This window comes from Chenopodium quinoa, unplaced genomic scaffold (genome assembly GCF_001683475.1).
Source record: "Chenopodium quinoa cultivar QQ74 unplaced genomic scaffold, ASM168347v1, whole genome shotgun sequence".
Classification (NCBI taxonomy): domain Eukaryota; kingdom Viridiplantae; phylum Streptophyta; class Magnoliopsida; order Caryophyllales; family Amaranthaceae; genus Chenopodium; species Chenopodium quinoa.
This window is the reverse complement of record NW_018742770.1, coordinates 2,259,418-2,279,676: the sequence shown is the minus strand read 5'-3', so window position 1 is coordinate 2,279,676 and position 20,259 is coordinate 2,259,418. Positions and strand designations below refer to the sequence as shown.

At 37.6% G+C, this 20,259-nt stretch overlaps 1 protein-coding gene across 2 annotated transcripts; it reads left to right on the top strand.

Annotated features, from left to right (window-relative positions):
* Positions 1-5,239: 5,239 nt before the first annotated feature.
* On the top strand, positions 5,240-20,207 carry LOC110724661 (E3 ubiquitin-protein ligase UPL2-like). 2 transcript variants are annotated; one of them, XM_021904093.1, is made up of 17 exons: positions 5,240-5,579; positions 5,764-5,861; positions 7,183-7,278; positions 7,361-7,567; positions 7,663-14,215; positions 14,317-15,416; positions 15,499-15,798; positions 15,878-16,082; positions 16,361-16,629; positions 16,729-17,027; positions 17,289-18,405; positions 18,485-18,631; positions 18,761-18,841; positions 18,946-19,171; positions 19,272-19,411; positions 19,573-19,679; positions 19,783-20,207. In XM_021904093.1, exons 2-17 carry the CDS (start codon positions 5,766-5,768, stop codon positions 19,883-19,885), a joined length of 11,046 nt encoding a protein of 3,681 aa, XP_021759785.1. In that variant the 5' UTR covers positions 5,240-5,579; positions 5,764-5,765; the 3' UTR covers positions 19,886-20,207. The 2 variants fall into 2 exon arrangements, with proteins under 2 accessions (XP_021759785.1, XP_021759786.1); XM_021904094.1 differs by having other exon boundaries at positions 5,731-5,861.
* The last annotated feature ends 52 nt before the right edge of the window (positions 20,208-20,259 follow it).

Below are 20,259 nucleotides of genomic sequence, written 5' to 3'. Positions count from 1 at the left end.
TGCAGTAAGATTGCGAGTAATTTAGTTAGAATTATGAATCTCCCTTTTCTTCTTCTCTGCAGCATCTGTCGCGTTTACTTGCATCTTAGCTGTTTGCAAATCAGCTATTGTTGCTTCCTTCTCATTTCTTGCCATCAATGTTTTCCCCTGCAGACACGCACACACACAGCATAGGAATTGAGCAACATGAGAACATTGTACGGACTAAAATATTACCAAGGGCTGGACTGATTAGTCTATTTTTGGGACTTTTGGGATATAAATTCAGGGTATATGACATGATATTGGAATCTCGGGGATCAACTAGGGTCTAGGGTTACTACCCGATATGATAAATGATGTTCGAAAGTTCCAACTCAATTCAACTGATAAAACAAAGTCAGTACTTCCAGGCTTCCAGCCCAAATAAGTTCAATGTAAGTTGAACAAAAGAATGTACAAATGCAGAAAAGTTTAACTTAAACCGATTTTACCAAAAATGAGTTGAAGACACCACACCTTTGTTAGTCATTATGATCACGAGTGTGGAATACGAATAACGGATGCAATTCAAGTGATTCCTAGCCTAATCTTCGATGCAAGTCATCTGCTCATGTCCTATTCATCTGATTTTTACTCAATGAGCCACAAGGCCCACAACGGTAATACAAATTACAAATAGAGGTGAGGGATTTGAACTTGAGACTTAATGTACAATTGTACACAGACTCTCAGTCTTAACCATTGACCAATACATCATCGGGGTATCTTTCACTATTACCCGGGGTAATAAGGAGATATGGTAATTTCTTACAATAACGAGACATACCCAATTATTGTTTGCGTTTTTAAATACTAGGTAATTCGTCAAAATTGAATTATAGACACCACAAGTAATTTATGTTTGACGTAAGTCAATACTACTCATGTAATCATGTGTATAGGGAGGGACATTGATTAATTGATACCTTAGAAGCCAAAAACTGAGGTGAAGTATACTAATTATTCCCAAATTTTCACTTATTAGAACGTATCCAAACTTAAATTAACTGAACTTATTAGACCTCATTTAGTTGAAAATTAAACTTGTGTAATCCTAATTAACCCGTATTAGCGCTAAATTGCTTATTTGAATCAATCTAAACATTCTTTTTTTGCTGAAATTATCTAATCTAAACTAACCTATCATAACTTATTTATTTGAACATATTTTTAAAAAATAAGTAAAAATAAGATGAGCGGAACTTGCTTCTTTTGAAAACTAAACTTACGAGAATTCTCCAATAAATAACGAGAATTCTCCAATAAATAAGTAAAAATAAGGTGAACAAAATACGATCGAAATATCGTCAAAGTACTTCATTGTAAAAAAAATATAGAAAGGTAAGATTGAAAAGAGGTACCTGGCCAACAACAAATGCTTTGCAATAGCCAAGACATTCTTGGACGGAAACGCAAAAAGTGAGGCAACTATTTTTCATATTTGAGAAACATAATTTATGTTGTTCTTCCATCCTACTATTTCTTCTGCTTAAATTGGTTTCTTCCATAATTTTCAACCAAAATGAATCTCAAAGTTCTCTCAAATTATCAATGTATTTTTTCCCAAATAAAAAGGTATCGAATTTGCTTCACTTGTTTCAGTGTTTTGGGAAGGTAGTTTGCCGCGTGTTATTTGAGGTGTAATACACGTGGCAACTCCACATTTATATGCTCTATTTTCTATTGTGCCCCTACACTACTGTATTATTGCCTCGTGTTCTCTCTTTTCGCAATCACCGTAGTCCTTTTGTATTAATTGTAACATTAAATGAATAGTACGAGGATAATTTTTGGAAATTTATAAAGTAAGAATCAAATTAAGAATTTTAAAATATAGAGCATAAGCTGACATGACACGAATTGAACACGAAATTGAGTTAGTGTCAAAGATTTATGACCGCTTAATAACATGGGTCAACTCGACAATGAATAATATATTAAAAGACGTTTATAAAACGTATATACGCAAGATAAGAGGATTCAAACCCCAAATCACTTACAACAAAATTGACTATGTAGCCATCTAAGCTAATTATCAAACATGTTATAAATACATACATATAAAAGTATAAATCAAATGGTTTAAATATTTTTTTTTTAAAAAAACACATTCATTCAAAGAAATTAAATCATAAATGACAATGTATATTAATGATCAGTTAATTTCATGTAATAGTCAGGGTAGGGATGTTCATAAATCAGACCGGACAAAAAAAAATGGATCGGATCACCACGGGCCTGGACCGAACCGAAATAATCAGTCTGGTCTTCGATTCAGTCCAGTCCAAAACCCTATAAAAATTGGTCTTGGAACAGACTTTTTTTTTATTAAAAATATACCTCTTTTTTTTTTTTTACACAAAAATATACCTCTTAAATAATGGTTAAGATTATCGTTAATAAGCTTAGAAAACTTTAGGGCTTGTTCTCTTACGTTGAAATTCAGTTTAATTCAGTTCAGCTCCTAATTTCCTTCTCTTATAAAATATTCATTTCAGTTCAGTTCAGCTCCTAATTTCCTTCTCTTATAAAATATTTCATTTCAATTCAGTTCAACTGAGTTCAGTCAATGAGAACAGGCCCTTAGTTTTATAAGCTTTTTTGTACTAAACATACAAAAGAAGACGTTAAAATATAGTTTTTCCTTTACTTTTTTCGTGTTTTCCATAACTTTATTAAAAATTTAGATTAAAAAAATATCTTAAATCGGTCCAAATCGGTCCGGTCTTCAATTTTTAAAATTCTAATTTTCAATCTTCGATCCAATCCAGGTCGATCCAGTTTTGAACTGATGAACAGCCCTAGTCCGTGGCATCGCCCGGGCCCAAAAACTAGTTTATACTTATAACAAGACAATACGACACAAACATGACATGAAAAAGCGAGTTAGTGTTAAGGTCATTTCGACACGATTAGTTAAAAGGGTCAACATGAAAAGTTTATTAAATGGACCGAGTTAGTGTTGAGGTCTTTCGACACATTTAACTTCGATTCAAATGCAACACAACACATTTGTCAGCTCTAATAGGTAGTGGGGTGTATTTAATTGTTAGTGACCTGGATAAATAAGTACTTCGTAATAAAATAATAGTGAGTTATTATCACATAAAAAATTGTTGCAATTAATCAGAAACAAGTGAAAAACAACAAGTTAAATAGATTACAGCCTTAACGTTATTGGTCTAGTTTAATTTTGTATGATTACGCAAGTGATTAAAAAAAATACTATGTATAATAATTAGTTTTTTTGAAATAGAGTGACCGATTGTGACTATGACCTTTGTTTATAACAAAAGCTTGAATTAATGGACCTTATTTTTCGATTGTTCACCGTTTTTTGGAACTTAACTTATTTTAGTTGTAATTTGTACTTGAGTAACCCATTATCACAACTTATTTTTCATGAAATGAATTATTCTGAATTTATTTAAACTTATTACACCTAAAATAAGTACAAATAAGGTGAATAGAACCGACCTTAAATTTAGATAATAAAAATCATAAATATAATTGCCACAATGTCATCTCCACCATATAACCAATTGTACCATGCTTTGTACAATCGGTAATGATGAATTATGAGCCTGGTAAATTTTATTAATTTTGTTCATTTTGGATTAGTTGACCAAAATTGATGTATGAAGTCGATTTGAAAATTATTTTCATCGAGTATAAAACATAATGCTTGTTAAAGGTTGGATACTTTGTTGGGATTGAATCTTTGGAAGTGCTTGTGATAAATTGTTTAGTGTTCTTTCTTTCTTCTTCTTCTTCTTTTTTTTTTTTTATTTTTTTAAATAAATATTTTAGTTAAAAGTATTAATTAATTTTATTTAATCATTATCATAAATTTAAAATGAAAAAAACAAACTTAGGAATTAAAAACAATGCAAAATATTCCATTTCTAATCACATCTTGTATTTAATTTTCCATTTTAGTTGAAGACATTATATTGACAATAAATTTATATTTATTATGTTACTTTATGTAAGCAATTTACATTATCGTCAATACATCAACAAAATAGGAAGTTTCAACGCTACAAGTAATATAGAATGAAGATACGAACACAATACAAAGTATGTCATTTCCAACCACATCTTTAAAAGAACTTCAATTTCAATCCAACACCATTATTCTACAAATCTGGTCTTTACTTCAATGTTTTTTAGAATATTATGCAAAGCACATCCAAAACACTGCAAACACATCCCATCAAAATAAATTCGTTTACAGAGGGTTTTTTTTTTTTGTTTGACACACATTTACAGAGTTTACTTTTCACATTTATTATGTATCGGATTAATATAAGGAATAAAATACATTATGTTCAAATCTATAATGTGTAGTACATAGATTATTCTGATATTTTAAAATCTACCTCATCCGAAACTCACTCTTTATCAGCTTATCTAATACAAGTACTCAGTTTTAAGTCATTCGTACTTTGTATTTGCATACAAATTATGCTTGTAAAAACCGCCATTTAAACCCTCCCTCCATCTAGAAAACATACAAACACAAATTTATGACCTAACTTCAAGAAACTTTTAGAATAACCTTAAAAAGTATACTAAAAATTTACAACTCATAGTAATAACCCTAATTTCCCATTTAAACCGACTCTAATCTTAATATTTTCTTAACTCTTCATTTTTTTTTCATAAAACTATATAAATAAAGAGCCCTTTCCCAAAATAATGTTGGGAAAAACTCCAATTCCCAATATACGGTCACTTTTTATTTAATTCCCACCGTATCGTCCACGTCACCGGTTCAGAGAAATTATTTTTTTTTACGGTTTTTTTAATAAACCGCTACTTCAAGTAGCGGTGTCTAAGGTAAAAACCGCTACTTCAAGTAGCGGTGTCTAAGATAAAAACCGCTACTTTCTTCAAGTAGTGGTTTCGATTAAAGTAATTTTTTTTTCTACAAAATCACTTTTAATCCTTCAGGAAGCAATTCACGAAAAAAAAAACAAAGCTTCGATAGTTGCGACTTGCGAGGGAAACCGCTACTTCAAGTAGCAGTGTTCTGAGTAAAACCGCTACTTGAAGTAGCAGTTTATGAAATTAAAACCGCTACTTCAAGTAGCGGTTTATTCTTATAACACCGATACTTCAAATAGCGGTTTGTTGGTGGACCGAGAAAAAAAAACCGGTTTGATTTCCTTAGCTGACGTGGACGGTACGGTGGGAATTAAAAAAAGACTAGCTGTAATTTAGAAATTAGATAATTTCCCAACATTATTTAGAGAAAGGGCTCATAAATAAAACCTAAAATGTCATTCATTTTCAAATAAACATTTTTCTTTTCTTTTTAAAAAACTCCAAAAAAAAAAACAAAAAAAAAAGAGAAAAGAAAAAGAAAAGGAAAAGGAAAAGAAAAAACCAAGAAACAGAAACACCATTTTTCTCTTTCTCTCTCCTCCATTTTGCTTTGGTGTTCCGCCTCTTCTGTTTCTCTCTCCTCTTTTTCTCTCTCTATTCTTGTATAGTCGAAAATCCAAGAACAAATTTCGGATGTGTATGCATCTTCATCTTCTTCATAATCTTTGGTACTCTTCTTTTGACTCTTTAATTTTATCTATCCTCATTTTTTGGGTTTTTTATTTGTGGGTTTATATTTTTGGAATTGATGATTAATTTATGAAGTTTGATTGTGATTTTAATTTTTGATTTCTGGGGTGTTTTTTTGGTTGATTATAGAGAAATTAATCAAGGGAAGTTTGGATTTTGCAGAAATGGCTACCTTAAGATCGAGTTTGCCGTCGCGGCTTCGGCAGCTCTTTTCTAATGAAGGATCTTTTGGTCCTTCTGTTCAACTTGATTCTGAGACGGTTAGTTTATTTGATTTTGCTGTTGTTTTTATGAATTTTTGATTTGTTTTTGTACTAGGGTTTTTGGGCATTGATTGCTGATTTAGGGTTTTTTTTTTTTCCTTTAAGGATTTTTGATTGGGTTGTTTGTTAGGGTTTACTAATTAGTTAATTGTAAGGGTTTTGGAAATTAGTTGATTAATTGGCAGTTTAATGTATTGGGTTGATTGTGCTTTTATCAAAATGTAACAAATTTAAAACTTTTAGTGGGTTTTTGTATGTGACTTTGTAATTAAATATATTTTTTTGCTTCATATCAGTCTTGTATAAAAACAACTGCTTTGCTTGTTGAATTAACATTCAAAACACTGTGGAAGAATCTTCTTATTGGTGAATTGAAATCTATCTGTGCAAATGTAAAATGGTGCCTGGATTTGAAATAGCGCGGCAGGATAGATATATATGTTTGGTATTTGAGTAATTTGTTATTATAATTGTAAAATGAAATGGTGTGAAAATTGTCTGGTTTAGATTATTAAATTTGTAAATTAGATTTTAGTGCACGGTGCACCCCACAATAGTAGGTGAAGATGGCTGAGGCAATTGACTAAACTTATGGATCAGATTAATTGCAGCTATGTGATAAATTTTCCATGTGTGTCAAGATTTTATAAAAGGATGAAGATAGTTTTTACCATTGTTTTTTCGCATCGTGATCAATGTGGGAAGGTGAAGATTCTGAATCTTGTTTAATAATTGATTAGATTGATAGGAACTTGTGTTTATCTTGTTTTCGTAATACGGAGTCGTTATAAGGATACATTTGAATGGATGAGATCTTATACTGAATAAATTGGACGAATTTGTTTCCGTGAGGTCTTCCGTGTAGTAATGAATTTATCTTGGTGTTTTTACATGGAAAATGTATGATCAATGCGTATTTGCAGCTTTATTATTCTGCTTAAGCTTTATTTTGGTCTTGTGCGAAAGCTGTATGATCAATACCTAGTTTCAGCTCATTCCTTCTGTTTACAATAGTTGTATGATGAATTCTATCTTTTTGTTTAATTTCTTACTGTAATTTAAATGATAATCTGGATTTTCTGTTTTCTCATTGTGTCACATTTTCATTCACTTTGAACTAGCCAAGGCTTTCTTATAAGTCAGAACTGTTGATATTAGAAAGATTGGGTAATATTGTGGAGGTCATTAATGCTTACTGCCCAAGGCTTTAGGCGGAGACTTTTTACCAACTATGATTTGATATTGTTGTATTCTCAAATCAGTTAAATGATCTCAATGGTGGGTTTTGTTGATTCGATCTTTTTTTTTTCCCTTGCAGCCTCCTAAAATCAAAGCATTTATTGACAAGGTTATTCAGAGTCCATTGCAAGACCTGGCAATTCCATTGTCTGGTTTTCGCTGGGAGTACAACAAGGTGGTTCTTTGTACTATTTGAAATGATGTTTTTACATTTGTGTATGATGCTTGCCTCAACTTTCCTTTTCCTGTCTTTTTAGGGGAATTTTCATCATTGGAGACCACTGTTTCATCACTTTGATACATACTTCAAGGCATATCTAATTCAAAGGAATGACCTCCTCCTCTCAGATACTATTACAGAGGATGAGGCCCCATTTCCAAAGCATGCTGTTTTGCAGATCTTGAGGGTGATGCAAATCATCCTTGAGAACTGTCACAATAAGGGTTCATTTGATGGTCTAGAGGTACTGTGAAGTTTATTAGTTTATCTGTTTATATCAGCAGTTTTTATTACATTTGATCCAACTAATTTTGTTTACTGTTATTGTTTTCTGGACAGCATTTCAAGTTTCTTCTTGCATCAACAGATCCTGAGGTTCTTTTGGCCACATTAGAGACTCTTTCTGCACTAGTAAAAATACCTCCCTCTAAGCTGCATGTAAGTGGAAAGATGATTGGACTTGGCTCTATCAATAGTTGCCTATTGTCACTAGCCCAGGGATGGGGGAGCAAGGAAGAAGGCCTGGGTTTGTATTCATGTGTTGTGGCAAATGAGAAGAGTCGAGAAGAGGGATTATCTTTATTTCCCTCTGACGCACAGGACAAAGATGAAAAGTCTCAAACTCGTCTAGGCTCGACCTTGTACTTTGAATTGCACGGGGTTAGTCCTCAAAGAAGTGGGGAAAGCAGTAGTGATGTAAAATCTTCTAGTTCAACCATGATTCATATGCCAGATCTGCATTTAAGGAAAGAGGATGATCTTTTGCTCCTTAAGCAGTGCATTGAGCAGTATAATGTACCAATTGAGCAGAGATTCTCGCTGCTCACAAGAATCAGATATGCACATGCTTTTCGTTCTCCCAGATTAGGCAGATTGTACAGTAGAATTTGCCTTCTTGCTTTTATTGTGCTTGTGCAGTCTAACGATGCAAATGACGAGCTTGTGCCTTTTTTTGCTAACGAGCCGGAATATACTAACGAGCTAATAAAGATAGTTCGATCTGAGGAAACTATTTCTGGAACTGTCAGAACACTTGCTATGCTTGCATTGGGAGCTCAATTGGCTGCATATTCATCATCTCATGATCGAGCCAGGATGCTGAGTGGTTCAAGCATTAATTTTGCTGGGGGAAACCGAATGATTCTTCTGAATGTACTTCAGAAGGCAATTTTGTCTTTGAAGAATTCTAATGATCCTTCATCTCTTGCTTTTGTTGAGGCACTTCTGCAATTCTATCTGCTTCATGTTATATCTACTTCAAGTTCGGGGAGCATCATCCGTGGCTCGGGAATGGTTCCAACATTTTTGCCTCTTTTGGAGGATTCGGATCCTGCACATATGCACCTTGTCTGTTATGCTGTGAAAACTCTTCAGAAGCTGATGGATTACAGTAATGCAGCTGTTACCCTTTTGAAAGATTCGGGAGGTGTTGAACTTTTAGCCCAGAGACTGCATATAGAGGTTCAAAGAGTAATTGGTACAGCTGGTTCAGATGATACTGTGATGGTTTTGGGTGAGGGTTCAAGCTCTTGTGAGGATCATTTATATGGTCAGAAGAGGCTCATTAGGGCTTTGTTGAAGGCTCTTGGGTCAGCGACCTATGCTCCTACAAACGCATCCAGCTCCCAGAGTTCTCATGATAGTACCTTGCCATCCACTTTTGCTTTGATATTTGGTAATGTTGGGAAATTTGGTGGTGATATTTATTGCTCAGCTGTTACCGTTATGAGCGAAATCCTCCATAAAGACCCCACTTGTTTCCCTATTTTACATGAATTTGGTCTGCCAGATGCATTTTTATCTTCAGTTGTTGCTGGTGTACTACCTTCTTCGAAGGCTCTCACATGCGTGCCTAGTGGCTTGGGTGCTATTTGCCTTAATACCAAAGGTTTGGAGGCAGTTAATGAAAGTTCTGCATTGCGTTTTCTTCTGGATATTTTCACATGCAAGAAATATGTTGTTGCTATGAATGAAGCTATTGTTCCTTTGGCAAATGGTGTGGAAGAGCTGTTGCGTCATGTATCTTCACTCAGAAGCACCGGGGTTGATATTATTATTGAGATTATCAACAAAATCTCTTCTTTTGGGGAGGGCAGCTCTTCAGGCTCATCTGAAAAGGTCAACAAGGGCAATTCTATGGAAATGGATTCTGGAGCGAAAGCAAGTGGAAGTGAAAGCTCTTCCAGTATTTTTTCTCCTGATCCTGCTGGGGAGGGGATTACTGATGAGCAGTTCATTAACTTGAGTGTCTTCCATGTAATGGTGCTGATTCACAGGACAATGGAGAATTCAGAAACTTGTCGGTTGTTTGTAGAGAAGTCTGGTATTGATGCTTTGTTGAAGCTTTTACTCCGGCCTAGTATCGCCCAATCCTCTGAGGGGATGGCTATTGCTTTGCACAGCACCATGGTTTTCAAGGGCTTCACCCAGCATCACTCTACTCCGCTAGCTCGTACTTTCTGTTCATTTTTGAGGGATCATTTAAAGAAGGCTTTGACTGGATTTAGTCTGGTTGGAGGGTCATTCTTGTTGGATTCTAAGGCTAAACTTGACGATGGAGTTTTCTCTTCATTGTTTCTTGTTGAATTTCTTCTATTTCTCGCTGCTGCAAAAGAAAATCGGTGGATATCCGCATTGCTTACAGAATTTGGTGGTGATAACAAGGATGTATTGGAAGATATTGGGAGAGTGCATCGTGAATGTTTATGGCAGCTTGCACTTCTTGAGGATGCTAAAGTAGATGTACAAGAAGGTGCTGATTCTGTTTCTGCACCAGAATCACAGCAGGTATCTAGTTCTGGCGGGACTGAGGAACAGAGAGTCACTTCTTTTAGGCAGTTGCTTGATCCACTATTCAGAAGAAGGATGTCTGGTTGGAGTGTTGAGTCCCAGTTTTTTGATCTTATTAATCTCTACAGAGATCTTGGTAGAGCAAGTGGGATTCAAAGAAGTACTTCTGATGGCTCAAACCTACGTCTGGGAAGCAGCCAGCAATCACGTGAGTCAGGTGGTTCAGATACTGATAGTGCTTCTAGGAGGGAGGAGGATAAGCAGAAAAATTATTTTTCATCTTGTTGCGATATGGTCAGATCACTTGTATTACACATTATGCATCTACTTCAAGAATTGGGGAAGTCAATGATGTTGCCTTCTCGTCGACGTGAGGATGCTGTTAATATATCACCTTCTTCTAAAGCTGTAGTATCTACCTTTTCCTCTATCTGTCTGGAACATATGAATTTTGGGGGTCATATGAGCCCTTCTGGATCTGAAGCATCAGTATTCAGCAAGTGCCGATACTTTGGCAAGGTTGTGGATTTCATTGATGGCATCTTAATGGACAGGCATGATTCCTGTAATCCTGTACTGTTAAATTGCTTGTATGGGCAAGGTGTCATTCAGTCTGTGTTGACGACATTTGAAGCTACAAGCAAATTGCTGTTTACGGTCCCTGCATCACCTATGGAGACAGATGATGGAAATCTGAAACACGAGAAAAAGGAAGAGTCTGAGCATTCATGGCTCTATGGACCTCTTGCTAGCTATGGGAAGCTGATGGATCACCTGGTCACCTCATCATATATACTGTCTCCCTTTACTAAACACTTGCTTGTTCAAGCTTTATCTAGTGGTACTATTCCATTTCCACCGGATGCTGAGACATTTGTCAAGGTTCTACAGTCTATAGTCCTGAAGGCTGTGCTTCCAGTATGGAACGATCCACAATTTGTTGATTGCAGCTATGAATTCATCACTTCAATTATCTCTATTATTAGGCATATATATTCTGGAGTTGAAGTGAAAAATGTCAGTAGTAGTAGCAGCAGCAACCGTGTAACTGGTCCACCTTTAAATGAAGCAGTTATTGCAACAATTGTAGATATGGGGTTTTCAAGGGCCAGAGCTGAAGAATCTCTGAGACAAGTTGGAGCCAACAGTGTTGAGTTGGCAATGGATTGGCTGTTCAATCATCCAGAGGAAGTCCAAGAAGATGATGAGCTTGCTCGTGCACTTGCTATGTCTCTGGGAAACCCGGAGTCAGAATCAAAAGAAGATGCTGTGATTGAAAGCAATCAAAATTTTGAAGAAGAGATGGCACAGCTTCCACCAATTGATGAATTGTTGTTGACTTGTATTAAGCTTTTGCAGTCAAAGGAATCCCTAGCATTTCCAGTTCGAGACTTGCTTATGACAATGTGCTCCCAGAACAATGGTCAATACAGACCTAATGTTATCTCCTTTATTGTTAACCAGATAAAGAAATGTAACTCTGTAACAGATGGTGGGAATAGCTCTATGCTGTCTGCGTTGTTTCATGTTCTTGCTTTGATTCTCCATGAAGATGCTGTGTCCCGAGAAACTTGTCTGAAAAATGGCTTGGTTGAGCTTGTCTCTGATGTATTGTGGCAATGGGATGGGGGATCAACTGGTGGGATAGAAGCACATGTTCCTAAATGGGTAACAGCTGCATTTCTTGCTGTTGATCGTTTGTTACAAGTTGATCAGAAGCTGAATCCAGAGGTTATTGAATTGTTGAAGAGGAACACTGAGAGTGGCCAGCAGAAACCAGTCATTATTGATGAGGATAAGCAAAATAAGCCGCTGGAATCATTACAACCGCGTGTTGATTCTGATCAGCAGAAGAGGCTTATTGAGGTTGCTTGTAGCTGTATTAGGAAACAAATGCCCTCAGAGACAATGCATGCTGTTCTCCAGCTATGTGCGACACTGACACGAATCCACTCTGTTGCTGTTAATTTTCTTGATGCGGGGGGTCTTCCTTTGCTTCTCAATCTACCGACGAGCAGCCTGTTCTCTGGTTTTGACAATATTGCATCTACTATCATCCGTCATATTCTTGAAGATCCTCAGACCCTTCAGCAGGCAATGGAGTCTGAGATAAGACACAATATTGTTACTGCAACAAACAGACAATCTAGTGGAAGGCTTACTGTCCGCAACTTTCTGTCAAATTTGACATCCGTGATATCTAGAGACCCTGTGGTATTCATGAGGGCTGCACAGTCTGTTTGTCAAGTTGGGATGGTTGGTGACAGGCCATATATTGTATTACTGAAAGATCGTGAGAAGGATAAACTTAAGGACAAGGAGAAAGAAAAGGAAAAAACATCTGAGAAGGATAAACCATTGGGTATTGATGCGAAGCCTAATCCTGGTGGTCTTTCTCCTGTGGTGTTAGGAGGTGGGCAAGGGAAGCTTCAGGAATCCAAGAGTTTTAAGGCTCACAGGAAACCTCCCCAAAGCTTCATCAATGTAATCGAACTTCTCCTGGATAGAGTTGTAACGTTTGAACCCCCTAAGAAAGATGATTCCTTACCTGGAGCTTCGGGTACACAGTCCACAACTAAAATGGACATCGATGTTGCTACATATAAAGGAAAAGGAAAGGCTCCTGTGATTGAATCTGAAGAAAATGAAGCACAAAACCAGGATGTTTCTGCTTCACTGGCCAAAATTGTGTTTATGTTAAAGCTTCTCACAGAGATTCTTGTCACATATTCTGCTTCTGTGCATGTTTTGTTGCGGAAGGATGTTGAAATTAGTAGCTGCAAGAACCTGCCACAGCATGGCTCTTCTGGATGCACCTCTGGGGGATTATTTTTCCATGTTCTGCACAAATTTGTCCCCTACTCTAAAAGACCCAAAAAAGAAAAGAAATTAGATGGTGACTGGAAGCACAAGCTTGCAACCAGGGCCAGTCAATTTTTGGTAGCTGCATGTGTGCGGTCTGCTGAGGCAAGGAAGAGAATATTTACAGAGATTAATTCAGTTTTCAATGACTTTGTGGAATCTTCTGAGGGTTTCAATTCACCAGGCAATGAAATTTTGGCCTTTATTGAACTTATAAATGATGTGCTCGGTGCTCGATCCCCATCTGGTTCATATACCTCATCAGAAGCTTCTGCTACTTTCATTGATGTTGGTTTGGTCAGATCATTGACTCGTACCCTACAAGTGTTGGACCTTGACTTGGGTGACTCATTAACTGTTGTTACTGGACTCACCAAAGCATTAGAATTGGTGACAAAGGAATATATACATTCTGCTGATGCTCATGCAGGTAAGAATGAGGGCTCTGCCAAACCCTCTGATATTAATTTGCATGAGAGAATTGAAAATAGTAGCGATGGTGTGCAAGCTATAGCAGCTGCTTCTCAAGAGAATGATAATTCTGTTACTGATGTTCGAGGCGATTCTTTTAGCGTTGGGCATATGTATGGTGGCTCTGAGGCTGTAACAGATGATATGGAGCATGACCAGGATCTTGATGGAGGCTTTGCTCCAAACGAAGATGATTACATGCATGACACACCAGGTGATGGAAGGGGCCTTGAGAATGGGGTTGCTAATGTAGGAATTAGAATTGAAATTCAACCAGATGGACAAGAAACTCTAGATGACGACGACGATGATGAGATGTCTGTAGATGATGCGGATGATGGAGATGATGATGAAGATGATGAAGATGAAGATGAGCATAATGATTTGGAAGAAGATGAGGATCACCACCTTCCCCATCCAGATACTGATCAGGATGACCATGAGATGGATGAAGATGAGTTTGATGATGAAGTTTTGGAGGAAGAAGATGAGGAGGATGAAGATGATGAAGATGGACTCATACTTCGGTTGGAGGAAGGCATCAATGGGATCAATTTACTTGATCACATAGAGGTTTTTGGTAGAGATCACAGTTTTGCAAATGAAACTCTGCAAGTGATGCCTGTAGAATTATTTGGCTCTAGGCGCCAAGGGCGTTCTACTTCCATATACAATCTTCTTGGACGAAGTGAAAACACTGCGCCGTCTCAACATCCATTGCTCGTTGAGTCCCACCCTTCTTCAACTTCGACGACTTCTAGGGCTTCAGGTAGATTGGTGTTGCATTTGATTTTTTTTTTTTGGCTTCCACAGTTGATTGGTTATCTTATTTTTCTTAGTGTAGACTTTAACACATGCTTTGACTTTCAGAAAATACAAGTGATCTGTTGTTTTCTGATAGAAACTTGGAAAGTGCATCTTCTCGGCTAGACACTATATTTCGTTCTGCGCGAAATGGACGTCAAAGTCACCGGTTCAATTTGTGGCTTGATGATAATGAGCAAGGTGGTGGTTCTAGTTCAACTGCTATACCACAAGGCTTGGAGGAGTTTATTGTGTCACAGCTGAGGAGGCCAGAGACGGAGAAGCCTTCTGATGAAAACAGGACCAGTGTTGACTCTGAGAGAAAGATTGATGCTGGCAAGCTGCAACCATCTGAAACAAGTATGAGGGAAGATACTCCAGTTGAGAATAATGCAAATGACCAAAGTTCTTATCCTCCCGTACCATCATCTGAAGCAATGGACAGCTCTAATTCTGATAATAGATTGGGGTCAATTACACCTCATCAAGGAACTGATGAGCCATGTGCAGTGTCTCAGTCTGTTGATTTGCAATTTGAACATAATGATGCGGCAGTTCGAGATGTTGAGGCAGTGAGCCAAGAAAGTGGTGGCAGTGGGGCAACTTTGGGAGAAAGTCTCCGAAGCCTTGATGTTGAAATCGGGAGTGCTGATGGTCATGATGATGGAGCAGACAGACAAGGTTCTGCTGACAGAATGCCATTGGGTGAGTCACTGGGAACTCGGACCAGGAGAAACACTGTTTCGTTTGGTGCGACTACCCCTGCTGGTGGCAGGGATACACCACTTCATAGTTTAAGTGAAGTTGCAGAAAACCCTAATCAGGAGGCTGAGGAAGGTGTTCCTGGTGATGGGGGGCAAACGACGGGTGATGGTGAGTCTGGTTCAATTGATCCTGCATTCCTTGATGCACTTCCAGAAGAGTTGCGAGCTGAAGTTTTATCTGCCCAGCAAGGTCAGGTTACGCAGCCTGCTAATGCTGAGCAGCAGAATACTGGAGATATCGATCCTGAATTTCTTGCCGCACTGCCGGCAGATATTCGAGCTGAAGTTCTTGCGCAGCAGCAGGCACAGAGGCTACATCAATCCCAGGAGCTGGAAGGGCAACCCGTTGAGATGGATACTGTTTCAATAATTGCTACCTTTCCTTCAGAACTCAGAGAAGAGGTAAATTAGCAGATCTCTTTAAAAGAGTAATTTAAGTGCTGATTGTCATGTTTTCATCTTTATAAATTCACATTTTTGCCAGGTCCTTTTAACATCTTCTGATGCTGTGCTGGCAAATTTAACTCCTGCTCTTGTTGCTGAGGCAAACATGTTACGTGAAAGATTTGCTCACCGTTATCACAGTCGCACACTATTTGGTATGTACCCAAGAAGCCGAAGAGGCGAGTCTTCCAGAAGAGGTGAAGGAACTGGCCTGGACAGAGCTGTTGGTACGGTTGCTTCACGTCGTTCAGTTGGAGGTAGACTACTTGAAGCTGATGGTGCTCCCTTAGTTGATACGGATGCTCTTAAGGGAATGATAAGGCTGCTGCGTGTTGTTCAGGTGTGTTATGCTTCGTTGAAATTTCTGAAATTTTTTATTTGTTAGTTTTTGAAAGATTCTAATGTTTATTTCTTTGCAGCAAGTCTATAAAGGCTCATTTCAGAGACTTCTTTTGAATCTGTGTGCTCATTCCGAGACCAGGACTGCATTAGTTAAAATTTTGATGGAGATGCTGATGCTTGATGAGCATAAGCTGGGCAATCAGCAAAATGATGCTGAGCCTTTATATCGGCTGTATGCTTGCCAAAGCCATGTGATGTATTCACGCCCTCAGTTTGTTGATGGTAAGACTTGTTGTAATTTTACTGATGGAACTTATTTATTTACTAATGGAGCTTTGCTTGCTTCTGTTTGATTTGATTCTACGTGGATGTGTTTGCCAGAAGACCCACTGTATAATTGTAATCGGAACTTGAATTTGTAGACTGTTCAAATTCCTGTACATGCGAATGTTCACTTTATTCCATTTTTGTTTTGATATGAAGTTTCACATTTTGAATTGCTTTTTTCTTTCTTTTTCTTTTCCTTCCTCTAATTGTATGGTCTTTCATGTGGTGATTAGGAGTCCCTCCTTTGGTTTCTCGGCGAGTTCTTGAAACTCTAACCTACCTGGCTCGAAATCATCCCTTTGTTGCCAAGATTCTGCTCGAACTTAGACTGCCACTTCTGTCTCATTGTGCATTTGAGAATGCAGATAAAGTGCACGGTAAAGCATTGATGATTGTTGATGCTCAAAATGCTGAGGCGCATGAGGAGTTGCATTCTGTTGCTCTGTTATTGGGTCTTTTGAATCAACCTCTTTATTTGAGGAGCAATGCGCACTTAGAACAGGTGAAGATATTACGTTGATGGAATTTCTGTGTTAGTCTCATTTATATCTTTTGCTTTAGTTTTGCTGGTCTGATAATGATGTTTTCTATTTCATGCCAGCTCTTAAGCCTACTGGATGTTATAATTGACAATGCTGGAAGTAAATCTAGTCAAAATAAACCTGCATTACCTGCTCCAGAACAGCCGTCTGGCTCTTCTGAGGTACCTACAACCGATGCTGAGATGCAACCTACTGATTCAAGAGCAATTTCTTCTGAAGTCAATGTGGAATCTAAAGTTGATGAGTCTATGGTACCTTCAGTTTCTGGTTTAAGTGAGGCATATGATGCTCAGTCTGCTCTGCTTAGCCTTCCTCAGTCTGATCTTAGGCTGTTATGCTCTTTACTTGCAACTGAGGGGTAAGTTCTTCAAATCCTTTTTTAATTTCATAAATTTCCTTCTGTTTTGTGAAATTAAAAATTCATAAGGTTGTGTCACTTGTGGTTCCATTGCTCACCATAATTGTATGCTTCTCATTCTTCACTATTCCTTGTTGGCTTTCGGAGAATGGTCACTTTGCACAATATCTTTGACGTGTGTATCTTTTGTTGCTCTGCATTTCTACCGAGCTCATTTGAGTTTCCTTTTTGCTTTTTAAAATAACACAAGGTTTTATACAGTTTGTCAGATAATGCTTATGCACTTGTTGCTGATGTGCTGAAGAAATTGGTGGCTTATACTCCATCTCATTGTCATTTATTCATAACTGAGCTTGCAAACTCAGTGCAAAATTTAAGTCAATCTGCCATGGAAGAGTTGCATTCCTTTGGAGAGGCTGAAGGAGCACTCCTACATTCTACCTCTTCTGACGGAGCAGCAATACTGAGGGTGTTGCAGGCTCTTAGCTCTCTTGTTTCCTCTGTGAATGAGAAGCAAGAAGATCAGCAAAATGATGTTGGAAAGGATCACAGTGTTGCCCTTTCTCTTGTTAGCAAAATCAACTCTGTTTTGGAACCCTTATGGCTGGAGCTGAGCAGTTGCATAAGCATAATAGAGGTTTATTCGGAGTCTGGTCTTGAACTACCTCCATCTCTAGCTGTCAAATCTAAACCTTCCCCTGCAAGCCCACCTCTCCCCGCTGGCAGCCAAAATGTCCTGCCTTACATTGAATCTTTCTTTGTGACGTGTGAGAAAATATACCCTGGACAGCCTGGTGCAAGTCAGGACTTTACTGTTGCTGCCGTTCCAGAAGTAGATGATGCCAGTACTTCTGCTAGCAAGCAGCAGGTATTAGGCCCTGTCTCCTGTGTTGATGAGAAGCGTGCTGCTTTTGTGAAGTTCACTGAGAAGCATCGAAAGTTGTTGAATGCTTTTATACGGCAGAACCCTGGGCTGCTTGAAAAGTCCTTTTCCTTGATGATAAAGGTTCCTCGTTTCATTGATTTTGATAACAAACGTGCTCACTTTAGATCAAAGATAAAGCATCAACATGACCATCATCACAGTCCTTTGAGGATTTCAGTGAGAAGAGCGTACATTCTTGAAGATTCATACAATCAACTGCGAATGAGGTCTACCCAAGAATTGAAGGGAAGGTTGACTGTGCATTTCCAGGGAGAGGAAGGTATTGATGCCGGAGGGCTTACTAGGGAATGGTATCAGTCATTGTCCCGGGTTATCTTTGACAAAGGTGCATTATTGTTCACTACCGTGGGCAATGATTCTACCTTTCAGCCAAACCCAAATTCTGTGTATCAGACTGAGCATCTATCGTACTTCAAATTTGTTGGGCGAGTTGTAAGTTTACTTTCTTCATCCATGCAAATTTGTGTCATTTACTTAGTTTATTGGTGCTGAGCTACATGAAACATTACAGGTTGGCAAAGCCCTGTTCGATGGTCAGCTTTTGGATGTTCATTTTACTCGCTCATTTTACAAGCATATCCTTGGTGTTAAAGTGACTTATCATGACATAGAAGCCATTGATCCAGACTACTGCAAAAATCTTAAATGGATGCTTGAGGTATATGTCTTTTATTGCTGTGTTCTTTTTATAAGTCACAAGTGAAAGTTTCCTTTGCTTCTATTACCCCCTTCGTATTTCTTTTTGCCTTTTTAGAATGGCTTTCTTATCATCTCTATGTTTCTGCAGCATGATATAAGCGATGTGCTAGACCTTACTTTCAGCATTGATGCTGATGAGGAGAAGCTGATATTGTATGAAAGGACACAGGTATGAATCTTCTCTATTTACCATGTGTGTGTGTGGGTTTGTTTTTTATTTTTTCCCTGTCAAAGATAAGGTTTTAACATTTAGACTTGGCTTAAAAAATACAGGTGACGGATTATGAGCTAATTCCTGGTGGACGAAACATTAAAGTCACAGAGGAGAATAAGCATCAATATGTAGATTTAGTTGCGGAACACAGATTGACAACTGCAATTCGTCCTCAAATTAATGCTTTCTTGGATGGATTCACTGAGCTGATTGCTCGAGACCTCATATCTATTTTCAATGACAAAGAACTTGAATTATTGATAAGTGGGCTTCCAGATATTGATTGTAAGTATTGTGTTCTTTAACCACGCATCCTAGGCCCAAAGAAATTCTCTTTAGTGTCTTTCTTTCTGGTCTCTTACCATCCATATTTGTTGTTTCGCAGTGGAGGATATGAGAGCGAAGACTGAATATTCTGGGTACAGTCCTGCATCTCCGGTTATTCAGTGGTTCTGGGAAGTGGTCCAGGGATTTAGCAAGGAAGATAAGGCACGCTTGCTGCAATTTGTTACTGGCACTTCCAAGGTAATTATTTTTCTTAAAACTATATTTGCATGGTTTAGATTTGGCTCTTTGGTTGGATTGCCCCAAAGTTGTGGGGTGATTCCTTTTGTTATATCATTTTAGACCTTGTCTTCTTGCAATGGTTTTTGATCTAATTATGATACCATCTATTATTCTTTCAGGTTCCTCTTGAAGGTTTCAGTGCCCTTCAAGGCATTTCAGGCGCACAAAAGTTTCAAATACACAAAGCATATGGAAGTGCAGATCATTTACCATCTGCGCATACATGGTAAAAAAAAACTCTTGCTCAAACTTATTCATTTGTCCCATTGTAAGATGTGTTTATATTTGTTGTACATGACTCTAAAACTTTGATTTTAAATCTTAAACAGCTTCAACCAGTTGGATCTACCAGAGTATCCTTCTAAAGAACATCTGCAGGAGAGGTTACTGCTCGCGATCCATGAAGCTAGCGAGGGATTCGGATTTGGCTAAGAATCTTGATTTATTATGGGTAGTGGGAACGAGAGTTACTGTAGATAAAAATTGTTTCCTTAGTTATTATTGAGCTGTAATTGGGAGGGCAAGTTGGAATGTGGACTTTTGAGTTGGTAAAATTGTTAATATAATGTACAGTTCTATTAATTTGTCCACCTATATAATTGATACGAGTACTTGGCAGTTTTTGTTCTTGCCAATTTGCATTTAGCTGAAGGTATTATATAAAGTTAATCTTATTTTTTCATAGCTTTGAGAGCGCGAAATGTAAGACTTATTATAAGAAAAAGCTTTGATTAATAAAGGGAAAGCGTTAATCAATTAATCAGCCAATTGGTTTTATAACTAATGTACGTAGTATATAAAACCAA